This window comes from Mustela nigripes, chromosome 1 (assembly GCF_022355385.1).
Source record: "Mustela nigripes isolate SB6536 chromosome 1, MUSNIG.SB6536, whole genome shotgun sequence".
NCBI classification, from domain to species: Eukaryota; Metazoa; Chordata; class Mammalia; order Carnivora; family Mustelidae; genus Mustela; species Mustela nigripes.
This window is the reverse complement of record NC_081557.1, coordinates 206,423,794-206,439,237: the sequence shown is the minus strand read 5'-3', so window position 1 is coordinate 206,439,237 and position 15,444 is coordinate 206,423,794. Positions and strand designations below refer to the sequence as shown.

Genomic DNA, 15,444 nt, shown 5'->3' with positions numbered 1-15,444 from the left:
AGAGAGAGAGAGGGAAGCAGGCTCCCCGCTGAGCAGAGAGCCCGATGCGGGACTCGATCCCAGGACCCTGAGATCATGACCTGAGCCGAAGGCAGCGGCTTAACCCACTGAGCCACCCAGGCGCCCCTGAGTAGGACACTTAAAGGGGGTAAGAATGGAGAGCAAGAACGGGAGCGCTGTGAAGGAATTCTGCTGTGGAGCAGAGCAGAGGAATGAGGTGACTGGGGAGTGGCTCACGAAAGGTCTCTTTTCTTTGATGATGGGTGACATGAAGAGAGGCACCTGCTGCGGGGACCCCCAGGGCACACCATGGCCCTTACCCCTCTGGCTCTCATAGGCAGGTCCGTGCTTCTCTCCTGTTCTCCAGCCTCTGGTTGAGTTAATGTAAGCTTCCCTGCGGTTCTTTCTCAGGCCAGCAGCAAGAAGTGCATCAGCACTGACATTCCATTTCTGGAACATTTCCTTGGGGAACACCCCAACCACAGTCCACATGCCCCTTCCCCAGCAGCCTCCCTGCTTCTCCCTGAGAGTCCTGAACTCCATGTGCTTGGGACCACCGACCCCTCCATGGCCTTGTACCCCAGGTCACTGTGCCCTATCCCCCTGACCCCTCCTGGAGCAATATACGTGATTCTGAAATTCTGTGTTGGGTGAGAATGGGTTTATGAACGATGATCCAGAGGCCCTTTCTCCCTACAGCTTTCCTGGGAAGGTGACCTGAAAAGCCACCACAAGATGGCAGGGTTGTGGCTTTCTGGTGGAACAGCCACTCACCTGGTTCCTGGTGGTGGTGCTGAGCTCACCACCACTCCACTACCCCCAGCCCCTGGGCAGCCCTCTGCCGACAGTCCAGAGGCTTTATCATTCAGCATTCAGCAGGCTCAGGCTGTGACCTGCCCTGAATGCTACCCAGCAGGTGCCTTGTGCTGGTGAGATGTGCAGGCAGGTCAGCCCTGGACCGACCCAGAGGTGCCACGGTCAGTCTGGAGTTCACTGCAGAGTGTGTCAGTGTAGAGCACATCAGCAGATCCGTACCGTCCCTTCTGCCCACGGGAGGGCAGCCCTTGGTGACGGCTGTGCTCAGTAGACCATGGGGCCTCCCAGGTGCTCAGCCTCAGTCCAGGAATGCGGTTCACCCGTTGGCAGGTTAACAGAGGGGAAAGGCACAATGAGACACAGAACAGGCATTCATGTGATCCCCTGCAGTGCCCATGCACGGAACACTAGTGCTTGCTGGAGGACAGAGGGGTGTGCTGGGAACCCCCAGCAACGTTCTCCCTGAGACTTAAACCCAGCCCGGTCTGACCCAGGCCTCAGCTCCCCCACCCCACACCAGAGGACTTGGCCCAGAACTGGACACTCAGCTCTGTGGGGCTAGGAAGTGCTGGGTGGGGGACAGACAGCCTGGAAATGCAGGGCTTACGGATTCAAGTGCCCTGGCACATCAGTGAGATCACAGCCTCCTCCGACTCTCAGCTCCTTTTTCCTGGTGTGCTCAAACCAGCACTCCCCTGTGGTCACTCAGGACCCAGCTAGAGGAGGGGACTGGAGCCCAGCTCACACGGGTCAGGGGGCGCGACCCCACAGCTGGCTGGCGGGGCTACTAGGACAGGCTGAATGGGCCCCAGGGTTGGAAACCACAGGTGTTCACCACAAGGCTCCTGCTTTAGTTTGAACATTTCTGTGAGTTTCTCCATCCCAAGAGAAACACTTTGTAAATCCTGGTGGTCTGAGTACCCTCAGCACACACTGTACCCCAAGGGTAACAGGCACCTTGGCTGAGAACATGAGATTCGGGAGCTCAGAGTCCTGGAGCGGGTCTAATCTGCACCCCTCATTTTACAGGTGAGAAAAGTAGTCCTGAAAGGAGAAGGGACTCACCAGAGTCACTGAGCAGGTCAGCGGCCCGGCAAGGTCAAGGCCAGGTAGGCCCCAGGTGCCCTGCCCCAGGCAGCCCCTCGCCATGGGCGGGAGCCAGGTTCCTGCCGCCCCTCACACATGTCCCAGAACCCCCAGTGCTTCTGCTTAAGACAGATCACGGGGCAAAATTCACACTAGCATCAGGGGGTCCTGGGAGAGCCATCTGAAGGACATGAACACATTAATTTGAGTCAGCCAGGCCTGGGTTTGAAGACATGGAAACGTGACCCTAGTCCCCTCTGCCACCGCCAGCCTAGACTTTGATTCTGAGCAGACTGTCACGGGTTTTCCCATACCTATCACCTGCAAGTCTTGACTCGCAGAAGAAAACAGCCAAGTTTCCTAAGGCGTGGCTCTGGAGGAGACCAGAGGGGAGCCCTCTATGCCCCGATCTGGAGGCTGTGGGTCTCCAGGCACTCGGAGATGGCCAGGAGGGTGGGATTTTTTCTCTCCATCAAGACCCTTTGGCAGCATTTAACACAGGCAGGAGCAGGGTTCGGTGGCTGCACACCCAGGAAAGCCAAGGATTTCAAGCCGTCGCCAAAAGCCAGGCAAGAGGCAGGCAATGGTCTCCCTCAGAGGCCCCAAGAAGGAGCAGCCCTGCTCACACCTTGATTTTGGGCTCGCAGATCTGTGAGAGTGGCAGTTTCTATTGTCTGTGGTTGTGGGTCACAGCAGCTCCACAAAACAAGCACCAAGAACCCGTTCTAACCTCATCCACGTGGTGGCAGCATGGCTGCCGCTGCTCCAGGCATCACTTCCAGGCTTCAGAAGAAGGCAAGCAGGGATAGCAGATGGAGTTTGGCTTTCTGGACTGGAGAAGGGGGTTTATAGGCAGCTGCCCGGGGCGCAGGGCTGGTCACCGCCTTCCCCAGGAGCCACGTGCCTAGGCTTGAGACCAGGCCCCTGCCCCCACAGCTATGTGGTACAGGACCCCTGACACCTGGGGTTCCTGAGAAACTCATTTCCTCCATGGGGCGCTTGGGTGACTCAGCCCTTAAGTGTGTGCCTTCGGCTCAGGTTATGATCCCTGGGTCCTGGGATCTAGCCCCACATCAGGCTTCCTGCTCAAGGGGAAGCCTGCTTCTCCCTCTCTCACTCCCCCTGCTTTTGTTCCCTCTCTCTCAATCTCTCTCTGTCAAAGAAACAAAATCTTAACAAAACAAAACAAAACAATAACTCATTTCTTCCACTCTCTCAACCTCCTCCCTCAGCAAATATTTGTCAGATACATCACCAAGGACAAAACAGTTCAGCCTGGGAGCTGTTTGAACAATGAGAGTGGAGGGGGACCTGGGGTTGCTCACCCATGTCCTCGCCCTAAGCCTCAATTTCCCCTTCTACAAAGCATGGATCAGATGGTGAGGCCAGCATCTTCCTTCTCATCTCTGCACCCTGTTGAGGCCTTCACCCATCCCCAGGTGTGCTTTGGGCTACGGCTGTAGGACCCCTGAGCCTGTGTGCCTGGAGGGTTCCTTACTCTGCAGCCTCCTCCCCCGCCTCCCTGCCTCCAGCCTCACCCTCCTCATCTGACTGTAGCAGCTGGGGTCGCCTAAAAGGTAAATCCGACCATGTCTCTTCCCAGCGGAAAACCCTCCGGACCAGTGGTCTCCAGCCGGCTGCTGGGCAGGGTCAGCTGGGAAGCTTTGGGCCAGTGCAGCTCTGGGGAAGTGGGGCCCTGACAGCTGGCCTTTATAGTCCCTCAGGAATTCTGCGGTGCCTGAAGGGCTGTGAGACAAGCTCCCAGGGAGGTGGGCCTGCAGAGCCTTTCCTGCCCCTCCAACCTCCAACCACCCCCCACAAACTTCCCAGCTCTCCAGAGCCACAGTTCTTCCTGCCTCTGTTCTTTGTTGCACTCCCCTTCCCTCTGGTCCCACCTGCAGACTTCCCTTCCTCATCGGGCTGCTCCCTGGCCCGGGGCCCCTTGCCCCTGTGCTCTCTGCCTCTCCCTCAAAGGCCCCTGTCTGGCCAGGCACTCCAGAGGTCAGGGTTTGCCTCCCGGGGCTAGGGCCCGGGTTTGGGTGAGGGGTTTGCTCAGAAGAACTCATTGCACCAACATGGTTTGGTCTGGGGCCTGTGCCTGGCTGGTCTGTGCTGACCTGGGGCCACACAGGAGGGGCCTTGGTCGTGTTTGCTGAGCACAGACGTCCTTCTCAGAGTGATCCAGACTTCCAGAGTCTAGCAAACTGTTCCCACCCGCAGACCACGCCTTGCCTTCCCCAACCCAAAGCTCCCTAGCCCACAGAGACATTTCCTGACTGCCCATCCGCCTTAGAACTGGGGCAATGTCCTGGGCTTCTGGCGGCTTCCTGGTGATGGTTACCTGGGCCCCTTGGTCTTTCGGTGGTTCCTCTTTGCCCTGCATGGCGTGTAGGAAAGTCGTAATTCCACTTCTTCTGGCCTCCGGTGCTGGACGCGGGAGGGCCCACATGCATGCAGAGGTCTGGCCCAGCCTGCCGGGTGGTGAACTGTGGGTGGCTGGCCGTGGATGGTGGCTGGCGACCCAGTACCCTTCCCCACTGTCAGCAGATTATGGGGGAGCATGAGAAGGGCATGGGGGTGGTGGGTGGGGATTTGTGCTGAGGCAGGAACGCTTTTCTCTCCCAGCTCAGCTGGCTCAGAGGCTCAGAAGAGACCTGCTTGTCCCTTCCCAGCAAGCTGGGGGCTGGCCCCACACAGACGCAGTCTCCCAGATCCATAACCCCTGGGTGTCTGCTTCCTTGCTGATATTCCTGTTACCCTCCTCCACCACCGAATCCCCATGCTGTAAAGGAGGCCCAGGCACCAGGGATCTTAGGGCGCGTAGGGTCTGGAGGCTGGGAAGAAAAATCACCCTGACCTGGTCAGGGTCAGAAGGGGGTTTCTGCATGATGCAACTCACCATCTCCTTTTGGGAATTCACCTTTCCAGATAAATGCAGGGTTAAAAAACAAAATCCAACCCAGTGCATTTGAAGCTCAAACTGGCTTTGTTAAATGATTCAGGAACCAGACAGCACCTAGGTAGCAAGCCAGCTGAGGGGAGCTCCCAGGAGCTGTGCAAAATGAAAGGTCTTCCTACGAAAGAGGGTACAGGGAGATGTTATTAGCAAAAGTAAAGGTTCTTCTAGATGAGCACACTTGACTTTGGGAGGAGGAGGACAAGGGGTCTCGTGCCAGTTAGACGACAGCCCAGCTCCTTTATTGGGCTGCTCAGAGCATTCCTGACGGGCTAGGACTAGGGTTTCTGGGGGCGGTTGGAACTGTAGCTAGATTAGCTATGAAGGGCCAGGTTGTGGACTCGGCCAGTGACACCAATTTGGGCCTGTGATTTTGATATAGGAAATGTTAGGGTTTGAAGCCGACAGCCAAGAAAAAACTCTTGACACATGTTCAGTGCAAAATGGTTTTATTAAATCAGGAGGACATGGGGCACCTGGATGGCTCAGTGGGTTAAAGCCTCTGCCTTCGGCTCAGGTCATGATCCCAGGGTCCTGGGATTGGCCCGCATCTGGCTCTCTGCTCCGTGGGGAGCCTGCTTCCTCCTCTCTCTCTCTCTGCCTACCTGTGATCTCTCTCTGTCAAATAAATAAATTAAAAAATCTTTAAATCAGGAGGACAGGACCGACCCACAGGCAGAACAAATTGCACTGGGGTCATGAGGACCCATTATATACTTTCAAGTTGGGAGGTGGTTAGTGAGAGCATAAGTCTCTAAGGAATTTTGGAAGCAAGGCTTCCAAGACTTTGAGGGGACTAGCTGCTGTTGGGAAAAGGTCATGGTAGTCTAATAAAACCTGAGTCATGAGACCCTTCAGATGGGTATCGGTGGGTCAGACGCTTGGGGAATGTTTGCCAACATGTATCTTGGGGGGCAGAGATAAAGCAAGTTTCCAAAGGAATTTTTATAGGTTAAGGTAGACTCACAGGATCCTGGGGCTCTGGCTAAAGGATTGCCTTTTGCTCTAGTAAAGCATTAACAACGGGACAGCTGAGTCCCTAGAGGAATGTCACTCTGCCTGTTTCCAGGACTTGAAGTCAGTGGGCTGTGGGTAGTTTTTCTTTTTTTTCTTTTTTTAAGATTTTATTTATTTATTTGACAGAGAGAGAGAAATCACAAGTAGGCAGAGAGGCAGGCAGAGAGACGGGGTAAGCAGGCTTCCTGCTGGGCAGAAAGCCCAATGGGAGACTCCATCCCAGGATCTCTTAACCCACTGAGTCCTTTTTAACAGAGGTTTCTATTAAATGTTTAAGAGTTAAGAACTGGTCTGGGAATTTAGTTGCCTACCCCCATGTTACCTACATCAAGATCTTAGTGACCTTTAATCAGGCATTCTCTCCTGTGCTCACTCAACCTGGGATCATCTAACCCCCTCCTTTTTTTTTAAAGATTTTATTTATTTGAGAGAGAGAATGAACAAGGGGAGGGAAAGGGAGAAGCAGACTACCCGCTCAGCAGGGAGCCTAACAGGACCAGGGACGCTGCCCTGAGCCACCGAGGCACCCCCACTTTTTTTTTAATCCCTACAAAGATCTCCACCAGGAGAGGTCTTTGAGTGGCCTTACTTTGACTTCTGTAACAAGTTTGAAAAGACAAAGTTGGGAGGGAAAAAACCACACACTCATCACTAAATCTTACGGGGGCTGGGGAGCTGGGGGAGCATCTGTGTTTGAGCAAGGAAGGTGACTGTAGGTTTGAGAGTGCCAGCAGGGGTCAGAGCCCTGCAGATGTTGCACTGCTTCCTCCCTGCCGCCTGCCCTGCTGCCCCGCTGCCCCCACAGCTCCTGGGAGGCCCTCCCCTAGAGAGCACAGGCTGGCCACCCCCTAGGCCCCCAGTCTGGAGTCTTTTCCCTGCCAGGTCTTGCCAGGGGAGTCTGGCTGACTCCCCCCTTCATCAGGCTGCTCAGCAATCCTGCTTCATCCTTGGGCCCATCTATCTTCCACCTGCCCGGCTGTAAGAGTCAGGAAGTCACCTCCCTACCCTTGATGCCTGCCCAAGTTCCTCATCCCCCACTCTGAAGGGTGAGCCCGGGGCTTGCCTGTGGCCAGAATCCCCCAACCCTGTCAGCCTCCTCTTAGTAATACCCTCCCACCCTCTGACCCCCACTGGCTCTGCTTCTGGGCCACCCAGGCCGGCTCTGCTGAGTTGCAAGATGAGCCAGTGCCCCCCCACCCCCACCCCCATTGAGACAGTCATGAGCCCTGTTGTGACAGCCCTGAACACTCTTCCTTCCTTTTCACCAAGTGTCACAACAGGATGTCTTACTTCGGGATGCCCTCTGGGAGCCACCACTGGCTGACTGGAAACCTAGAGTCTTATCCTAGGAGGGCCTTGTCCAGCGTAGCAGAGTGGACTGACCTTTCCTTGCTCCCAAATGATCCCCTGCAGGAGACGTGGGAAAGGCAGTGTGTCCAAAGCAGAAAGGACTGCCAGGCTGGGGCTGAGCCCGCTGAGGGTAACTGGCTTCCTCTCCCCTCTACCCTGATCTGCAGGCTCTGTGCAGGGCTTCCCTGGGTGCCTGGGCCTGCAGGCATCCCCAGCAACAGCCGCCCCTCCCCCACTCCCAGGCCACCCGTGGGGCTACCTCTGGGGACTGAGGGAGGGGCAGCTCTGTGCCCAGGGCATTCTAGCTCAGTCACAGCCTACTACCCGCCCCTGTGGTTCTTGCAGACTGAGTCCTCAACATCCACAATCAGGAAACAAAGAGGAGTCCACTTTCGGGTCTGGAAATCACTACACCCATGGGGCCACCCTGCAAGGCACAGGGAGAGAGCATGCAGGGGTTTCTGGGGGCCTAGCAGGGTGGGACGGGACAGCCCTTCATCTGGTCCGCTAGCTGGCAGTGTCTGCCTCCCAGACCCGTCACTGCTGTGTGTTTGGGGAGTGGGACATAGGTGCATGGCTGTCCTCCACGAAGTGTTCTGCAAAGCGCCACAGAAGCAAAACCCTGCTTAGCCCGACATTCCCTCTGCAACCTCCCTCCCGCTGGCCCGCCAGATGTGGCCCGCCAGATGTGGCCGGACAGGACCACTCCACCCATTCCTTAGTCACTCAACAAACATTCGCCAGGCACCCTCTTTCCCTGCTGACCCCACCCGTCAAGAGTGTGGGCTGGGGGAGGGCTTCAGACAGGAAGTCGTGCCCGCACAATTTCTGGGGAACTGAGCAGCGCAGAGGGGTGGGGTGGGGTGCGGGGAGAGGCAGGGCTTGCCATCCTTCCAACCCGTCAAGGGTGTGGGCTGGGGGAGGGCTTCAGGCAGGAAGTCGTGCCCGCACAATTTCTGGAGAACTGAGCAGCGCATGGGGTGGGCGGGGTGCGGGAAGGGGCAGGGCTTGCTATCCATCCCACCCTCTGAGTCAATACCAGGCTGGGCCTTATAAAGCTCCAAGAAGCTGCCCTGGGAAAGTTTCCTCTGTCGTGCCAGCTCCCAGAAGGAAGGTGGGTCCAAGTCTAGCACCATGACCGAACTGGAGACAGCCATGGGCATGATCATTGACGTCTTTGCCCGCTACGCCGGTGTGGAGGGCAGCAAGCAGAGCCTGACCAAGGGGGAGCTGAAGGTGCTCATGGAGAAGGAGCTCCCGGGCTTCCTGCAGGTGAGGGTGCCGAGCCTGGGGCGGGGGAGGGTCAGGGAGGATGGTGGGCTGGTGGGCAGAGAAAGGAGGGCAGGAGAGGGCCAAGGGGCTGCAGAAGGAGCAGCTGGAAGGCAAGACCACCCCCCAAGGAGCAGATCTGTTGCCCTCAGAACTGAGGTCTCTAGGAGCAGGGAACTGGAGTAGCCAGCTCAGTCCCTGACACATGAAGTTAGAGCCACCAGGATTCTTTCTCAGCAGGGCCCCAAGTGGCAGAGCTAGGGGTAGGGGGTGGTTTGCAAACCTGAACCTGAGCAGTAGGGATGGTGAGGCTGGGTTTGCTGCTCCCTCACCACTGCACCCCTCCGAGGCTGCTGGCCATGAACACTCTGCTCGGCTGTGGCTGTGTCCTCCCAGCATCCCTCCCCCACCCCAAGTGGTGTTAGCAGGGCTGACAGGGGTACAGATGGGAGGAGGTCCCACCTGGCACTTATCTGCCTGGAGCCCCTGGACCTGGATCTGCCCAAGGGAGACCTCCTCAGGGACCTCAAAACAGAGGGGCTCCCCTCTCGGTCCTCCTTTCCCCATTACGCTCCTCTCGGTTCTGGACCCTCTGGCTGCCTCTTCTGGCTCCGTCCCCTTCCCGCTCCCTCCCTCTTCCCCTTTCCTCCTTCCTCCACTTTCCCTCCCCTCCCCTCCCTCCTCCCCTCCCTCCTCCCCTCTTCCCCCTCCCTTCCACTCCCCCCTCCTCCCTCCTTCTTCTTCCTTCCCTCTTCTCTCCTCCTCCCTCCCTCCTCCCCTCTTTTCCTGCCCTTCCTCTCTCCCCTTTTCCCTCCCCTTTGTCTTCCTCCTCTCTCCTCTACCCAGCCCTCCCCTTCTCCCCCTCCTTTCTTCTCTCCCTCCCTTCCTCCAGGTCCTCACCCTTGCCCCACTCCTTCCCTCTCTCCCTCCCCTCCTCTTCCCTTCCCTTCCCTTTCCTGACTGTCCTTCTCTTCCCCTCTGCTCTTCAATTACAGCTCCCCTTCTTCCCCACCCCTCCCCTTCCCCTCTCGCCTCCTCCCTGGCCCCACCAAACCCCACGGTCCGGCCCTCTAATGGATCTACCCTGAGCTGATTCTTGAAAATGGAAGCCTAAGATTTTTAACCTTCAAACACACCGAGCGCTTCAGTATGTAAAGGCAGTGAGGGTATAGATCTTTAAATGAAGTTCATTTGGTTTTGTCTCTTATAAATGGGTTTGTGGTAGAAAATGTAAAAATACAGAAACGTGGAGGCAAGAAATCCCCTCCCCCCAGCACACTCTCCCTCTCCCTTTCTGCCTTTTCCCCAGTCAAAAGCTCAAAGCTAATGTGTATGAAATTCTAAGTATGCAATTTAATTTCCTTTTGAACTTAATATCACCGCAAACAGTCTCAAACCTGGATGCTCACTGAATGCCCCTGCCCCGTTTAGGAATCGGGCATGGTGCAGATGTTCTGATAAGTTTGAGTCTAACCCATGGAGATTTTGAACCCAAAAGCTGGGGGTTACTGGAGAGGCAAAGGCAGGTGACCCGAGAACACAATTTGAGAACCGGTGGCTAAGCCTGGGATCCTCAGCAAGATGCCTATAAAAGCTAGGGCTCAGGGCCATAGGCCCCCAGGCCTCCAGCTGATGGGGAAGCCCACCTCCTGCTGCAGTCGGGAACTGCCGTCTTGGGGGGCTGTTGGAGCCCCAGTGTGGGTGGCTGCGCTGCGGGGGGGGAGATGTCTCTAGTGAGGCTGCCCCCGCCACACTGGCATGGTGGCAGCTCCCGCAGAAGGCCTGGGGCCTCAGCACCCCTGCCCACCCCTCCTCCCCACCTCTCACCCCAGCTTGGATTTCCCCATTCTGAGGATTGGAGGCTTGTGGCCGGGACAGGTGTGCAGTGCATGGCACAGGCGTGATCTCCTAAAGTGACCCCACCAGGCTGGCAACGCATCCTGGGAGTGGCCCCCCTTCTAAAGCATCTTAAACAGTCCAAAGACACCCCCTTCCAAACTTGCCTAGCTGCACCACACAATTCCGATTGGCTCTAAACCCAACCCTGGCTCCTGGCCCCCTGGAGTCCAGTGACACAACCTGTCGGTGTCCCTCCACCCTTCCCCCACCCCCCCACCAGGCAGCGGTGCATGGGCCTCTCACCCACTGACCCTGGCCTCTGTCTCTAGACTAAAAGGGACAGGGACGCCGTGGACAAACTGCTCAAAGACCTGGACGCCAACGGGGACGCCGAGGTGGACTTCAGCGAGTTCATCGTGTTTGTGGCCACACTCACGGCTGCCTGCCACAAGTATTTCGAGCAGGCTGGGTGCCCCTGATGTCCTGCAAGCCCAGAACCCCAGCCGGCCTGGGGGGGGTGGTAGGGAGTGGGCAGGGAGCAGCCCCTGGCTTCCAGAACCCTATGCTCCACGGCCTCCAGCTGCCCCTGTGATCAGTAAAATGTTTGTGAAATGTTCCTGGTCTGGTGGACATGGATTACTTCTTGACCCCCTCAGTGCCCCCACCCCAGCACAGTGAGTTCTCTGATTTGTTACTTCCTGCTCCTGCCCAGTAGGGAGCTAGAGAAGGGAAGGACTTGGATCAGTTGGTCAGGTGGACCACCTCCTTACTGCCCCCTGCCAGTGGGGCCCTATCCCTGCTCTTGTGGGTGGCTCAGCACCGAGGAAGCATCATGCTGCCCTAGACCACGGAGGTACACGGGCCACACATCCCTCCACCCAGGCTGCCAGACAGCCACTCATCAGACCCCAGCCCCTCCATGTCCAAACAAGTCACATTCTTAAATGCATGGGGGTTTTGGTTTCTTTGAGGTTTTTTGGGGGGGAGGGGGTTGGCCACAAAGGCTATAAAACACAGTAACACACATAGAGAAGAAATGAATGACACAAGGGGCAACGGGGTGGCTCAGTCAGTTGAGTCTGACCTCAGCTCAGGTTATGATCTCAGGGGGCTCTGCTCTCATCAGGGAGTCTGCCTGTACCTCTCCCTCTGCCCATCCCGCCCACTCATGCTCCTCGTTTTTAAAGATTTTATTGATTTGTCAGAGAGAGAGAGAGAGCACAAGCAGGGGGAGTGGCAGACAAGGGGAGAAGCAGACTCCCCACTAAGCAGGGAGCCTGATGTGGGACTCAATCCCAAGACCCTGGGATCACCTGGGCTGGAGGCAGATGCTTAACCCACTGAGCCACCCAGGCGTCCCAGTAAAATGAATTTTCAAAATGGTTCTCAGCAGGGACCTGACATAGGCCCACCCACTGCTAACTGGAAAGGAGCAGGAGAGACATGAAGCCACAGCAGGCAGGGGGGTCAGTTAGGAGAGCGCTGCACCAGCGGCCTAGGGCGGTGGGAGGGGGGTCTATGAATCCAGGGTACGCTCTTGTCAGAGAATCAATGTGCCTCATTGACAGCATGAGGAAGGAGGAAGGGGTTGCTGAGAAAGAGGGATGAATCAAGAAGCACACTAAAGTTTCTGCCTTAGAAACTTTGGCTTGAGTTATGTGCACTTACGGTAAGCAGACACAACTACATTTTTTTTTTTTTTAAGATTTATTTATTTTTGAGAGAGAAGGAAAGGGAGAGAATCTCAAGCAGACCCTGACATGAGGCTCAAGCTCGTGACCTGAGCCGAGACCAAGTGTCTGATGCTGGCCAACCGAGCCACCCAGGTGCCCCACAATTAAATGTAATGTATGTATCGAATTGATACTCATTCAGTGAGTATTAGGCACCAGCCACATGGCAGCCAAGCATTCATCTTTGTGCTGGATATGTAGCAGTAAACAAAATTCCTGCCTTCGGGGGCTGACATTCCAAGAGGAAAGGTCAGACAATACACAAATTAATAATCACGTGTCAGGTAGTGAGAAGCAAAACAAAGGAGCAGAGAGAGTAGCATGGACTGGCAGTGCTGTCTGAAAGAGCCAGCATAAGCAGGCCTCTCTGGTTAGGCCACATGGAAGCCAACACTGGAAAAGGTGGCTCAGTGAGCTATGTGGGTATGGGACACTCAACCTGTTCTCAGAAGAATCAAAAGTATTGTTCTGTGTTGTATTGCAAAACATGAGTGAAGAGGCAGGCTCACAAGCCAGCTGACGCAAGTGGTCGCTGGAGAATTTCCTGGGCCTTCTGGAAGAGAACACAGAATCTTGGACTTCACGGCAAGGGGAGTCTGGGCACCACCGGCTCATCCATGACAAATGATTTCGGAGCTGCTGACAGCAGGCGACTCAAATTTTCTAGCTGACCTGGAACTGGGTTCAGTTCCACGGATCCAGAATCCGACTAGGGGCAAATGTATGAATTAAAGCAGGAAATGCACACAAGGCCCCGTAGGCCTCTCCATTAACACTGCGTAACAAACATGAGGGAAGACGCTCAGCTTGTCGCCACAGTGCTCTGCCTTAGAGTCAGGGGTCCAAAATGATTCAGACTTTAAGGTTCTGACCACAAAGGAAGCTTAGCATCGAGCCCTAGGACAATGAAGAGATGAAATGCACCCTAATGGAGGAGTATAATCTGTGGTCAGTTAATTAAGGGGAAAACCTATGCGCGTGCACGCGCGCACACAGACACACACACACACACACCACACAAGTATGGCAAGTTTTACACCAACACATTTGTTTTTAAATCAGTGAAGCAACTTACAACTAAGTTTTCTGATCAAGGTCCATGATATCTCAAAGAAGGGTGCTCCTTCAGCCAACTCCCTGAATTAAGAGAATGTGGAGCAAGTGGCCTGTGGTGTATGTCAAAAGGAATGAGAAATAACTCTTGCAGGCTGTATGCCCCAAGACTTTGGGGGGACCTGTTAGCACAGTTTAACCTAGCCGCCTTGACTGACACAGATAGACACTGACTCTTGGCCCCAGGAAAGCCTACTGGGTCCTCCCTACTCCCCTGCTCCAGGTCAGGCTCTCAACTCCCATGTGCACCAGCCCCCATAATCTCGACTTTACCCAAGTCCCAACGACACACAGACTGCAGGCAGTGAGTAAGCCTCCCACGCTACACACATGACCCCCAACACTCCCCTGCTCCTGGGTCTCAAGGGCTCCCGGCACTATTTCTGTTCCTGCTCCAGACTTCAGAAGGCCAGGAGTGTGGACAAGAATTCCACCGACAGAAACAGTTTCTGTAAAGGACTCTCTTTGTGCCCAGGTACTCTATGATAAAAGTACACAGTCATCCAAGACATGTATCTCAGCTTGTCTCCATGAACACATGCTTGCTCCAATCAAATCACGTGTAACAATTCTGGAAATCGCACCCTGCCTGTCCTATGGCTTTGAGCATCCATCAGCACAGGCCAATGCAGATGAATTAACTCCGAGGAAGCCTCTCTCCTCGGCCTGCCCCTCTCACCGGCTCCCACAGTGTCCTCCAGAGTCTCCCCAGGGCTGCAGCTCCCGTGGTTCCTAGCTCCAGGGGCCCCCACTGGGTTCTACTCTCAGAGGTTGTACTCCATGCTCAGGGCAAGTCGTTCGCTCTAAAGAGCTTTTTCTAAAGAGCTTTTCCATGAGTGCTCAGTCCCTCCTTGTGCTCCCACAGGATACTCAAGCACACGGCCGTGCAATTACTTGTCCCAGCTCTTCCCTATCCGGGACTTTCCTTCATGCTCCTGGTGCCTCAGGTGGGACAGAAAGCGTGTTCTATTCCCACTGAGAGACTAGACATACCGCAGCTGCTGAGAAGCAAGGCCAGAGACGAGACGATGGCCTGAAGTTCATCTCTGTTAAAAGCTGAGAGTTCTGTTAACCTGTCCCCACACCACCCGCTGTAAGCAATTCTCCCTCCCAGTTCCAGGCTCACGAGAACCCTAAACTTCAAGCAGCTCGGTCCCGCTTGCTGGTGGCAGCGCTGAAAGAAGAGTGTCCATTTCAAAAGAAATGGATTAACACACACACTGGCTTTGGTCTTCTGCACAACATCTTTATTTGAAAAAAGATTTTCTATAGATAAACACACACAATGGCTTTGGTCTTCTGCACAACATCTTTATTTGAAAAAAGATTTTCTACAGATCTTTGTTTTTTCAAGGCAAATGAACACTTATCGATCACATGTCTGATTTGAACTTAAGAGGTCTTATCTTCCCGGGGCACAGCTGGACTGGCCAGGAAACACACAGACCCAGGCTCAAGACCCAGGAATACTTGATCATTCAAAGGAACACAAAGGATCCAAGCCCGTTAACTTACGCCCAGACAAGTAGCTTGTTTAGGCGTGTACAAGCCACTGATCAACACTATCCTAACCACAGAATCACCAGATGTACCTAATGAAATCTCTAACAAAAGAAAGACATTTTGGGGACGCCTGGGTGGCTCCGTCAGTTAGGCATCTGCCTTTGGTTCAAGTCATGACCCCAGGGTCCTGGGACTGACCCCGCATTGGGCTCCTCGTAGAGTGGGGAGCCTGCTTCTCCTTCTGCCTGTGGCTCCCGCTACTTGTGCACTCTGTCTCTCTGACAAATAAAATCTTAAAAAAAAAAAAAAAAGAAAGAAAGAAAGAAGGAAAGAAAGACATTCTTCAAATTCTAAGTCTCTTGAAATTGAACAGACAGACCTCTGTGGGACCAGAATAACTAAGTAAGCCTGTGAACACAACTTCACCTCCAAACCACCAACAGCATCCACCTGCTGAGACACCCCCTGACCAAATTTTGCGCTTAAAAACCCTCACCTGTAAGTCATCGGGCAGTTTGGGACTTGAAGCCTTAGCTCCCTGTTCTCCAATAAATAGCCTACCTTTCCTCACTGCAAAATCTCCATGTCAGTCTTTTACTGGCTTGCTGTGCATCCGAGGGAAGAATTCTCTTTTGGCTCGCTTACACAACCACTGACCCTGAAGGAGACTGTCGCATGCAGATAAGAAACATACAAAAACAGAATAAACAAGCTACTTCAGCTTTCTCGTGGTGTCAGCCCAGGTGACCAGCATCCATCAGC

At 54.8% G+C, this 15,444-nt stretch overlaps 1 protein-coding gene across 1 annotated transcript; it reads left to right on the top strand.

Annotated features, from left to right (window-relative positions):
• Positions 1 to 8,274: 8,274 nt before the first annotated feature.
• Positions 8,275 to 10,949, top strand: S100P (S100 calcium binding protein P). The gene is made up of 2 exons (XM_059395724.1): positions 8,275 to 8,497; positions 10,663 to 10,949. The coding sequence occupies exons 1-2, from the start codon at positions 8,360 to 8,362 to the stop codon at positions 10,810 to 10,812; spliced, it is 288 nt and encodes a 95-aa protein (XP_059251707.1). The 5' UTR covers positions 8,275 to 8,359; the 3' UTR covers positions 10,813 to 10,949.
• The last annotated feature ends 4,495 nt before the right edge of the window (positions 10,950 to 15,444 follow it).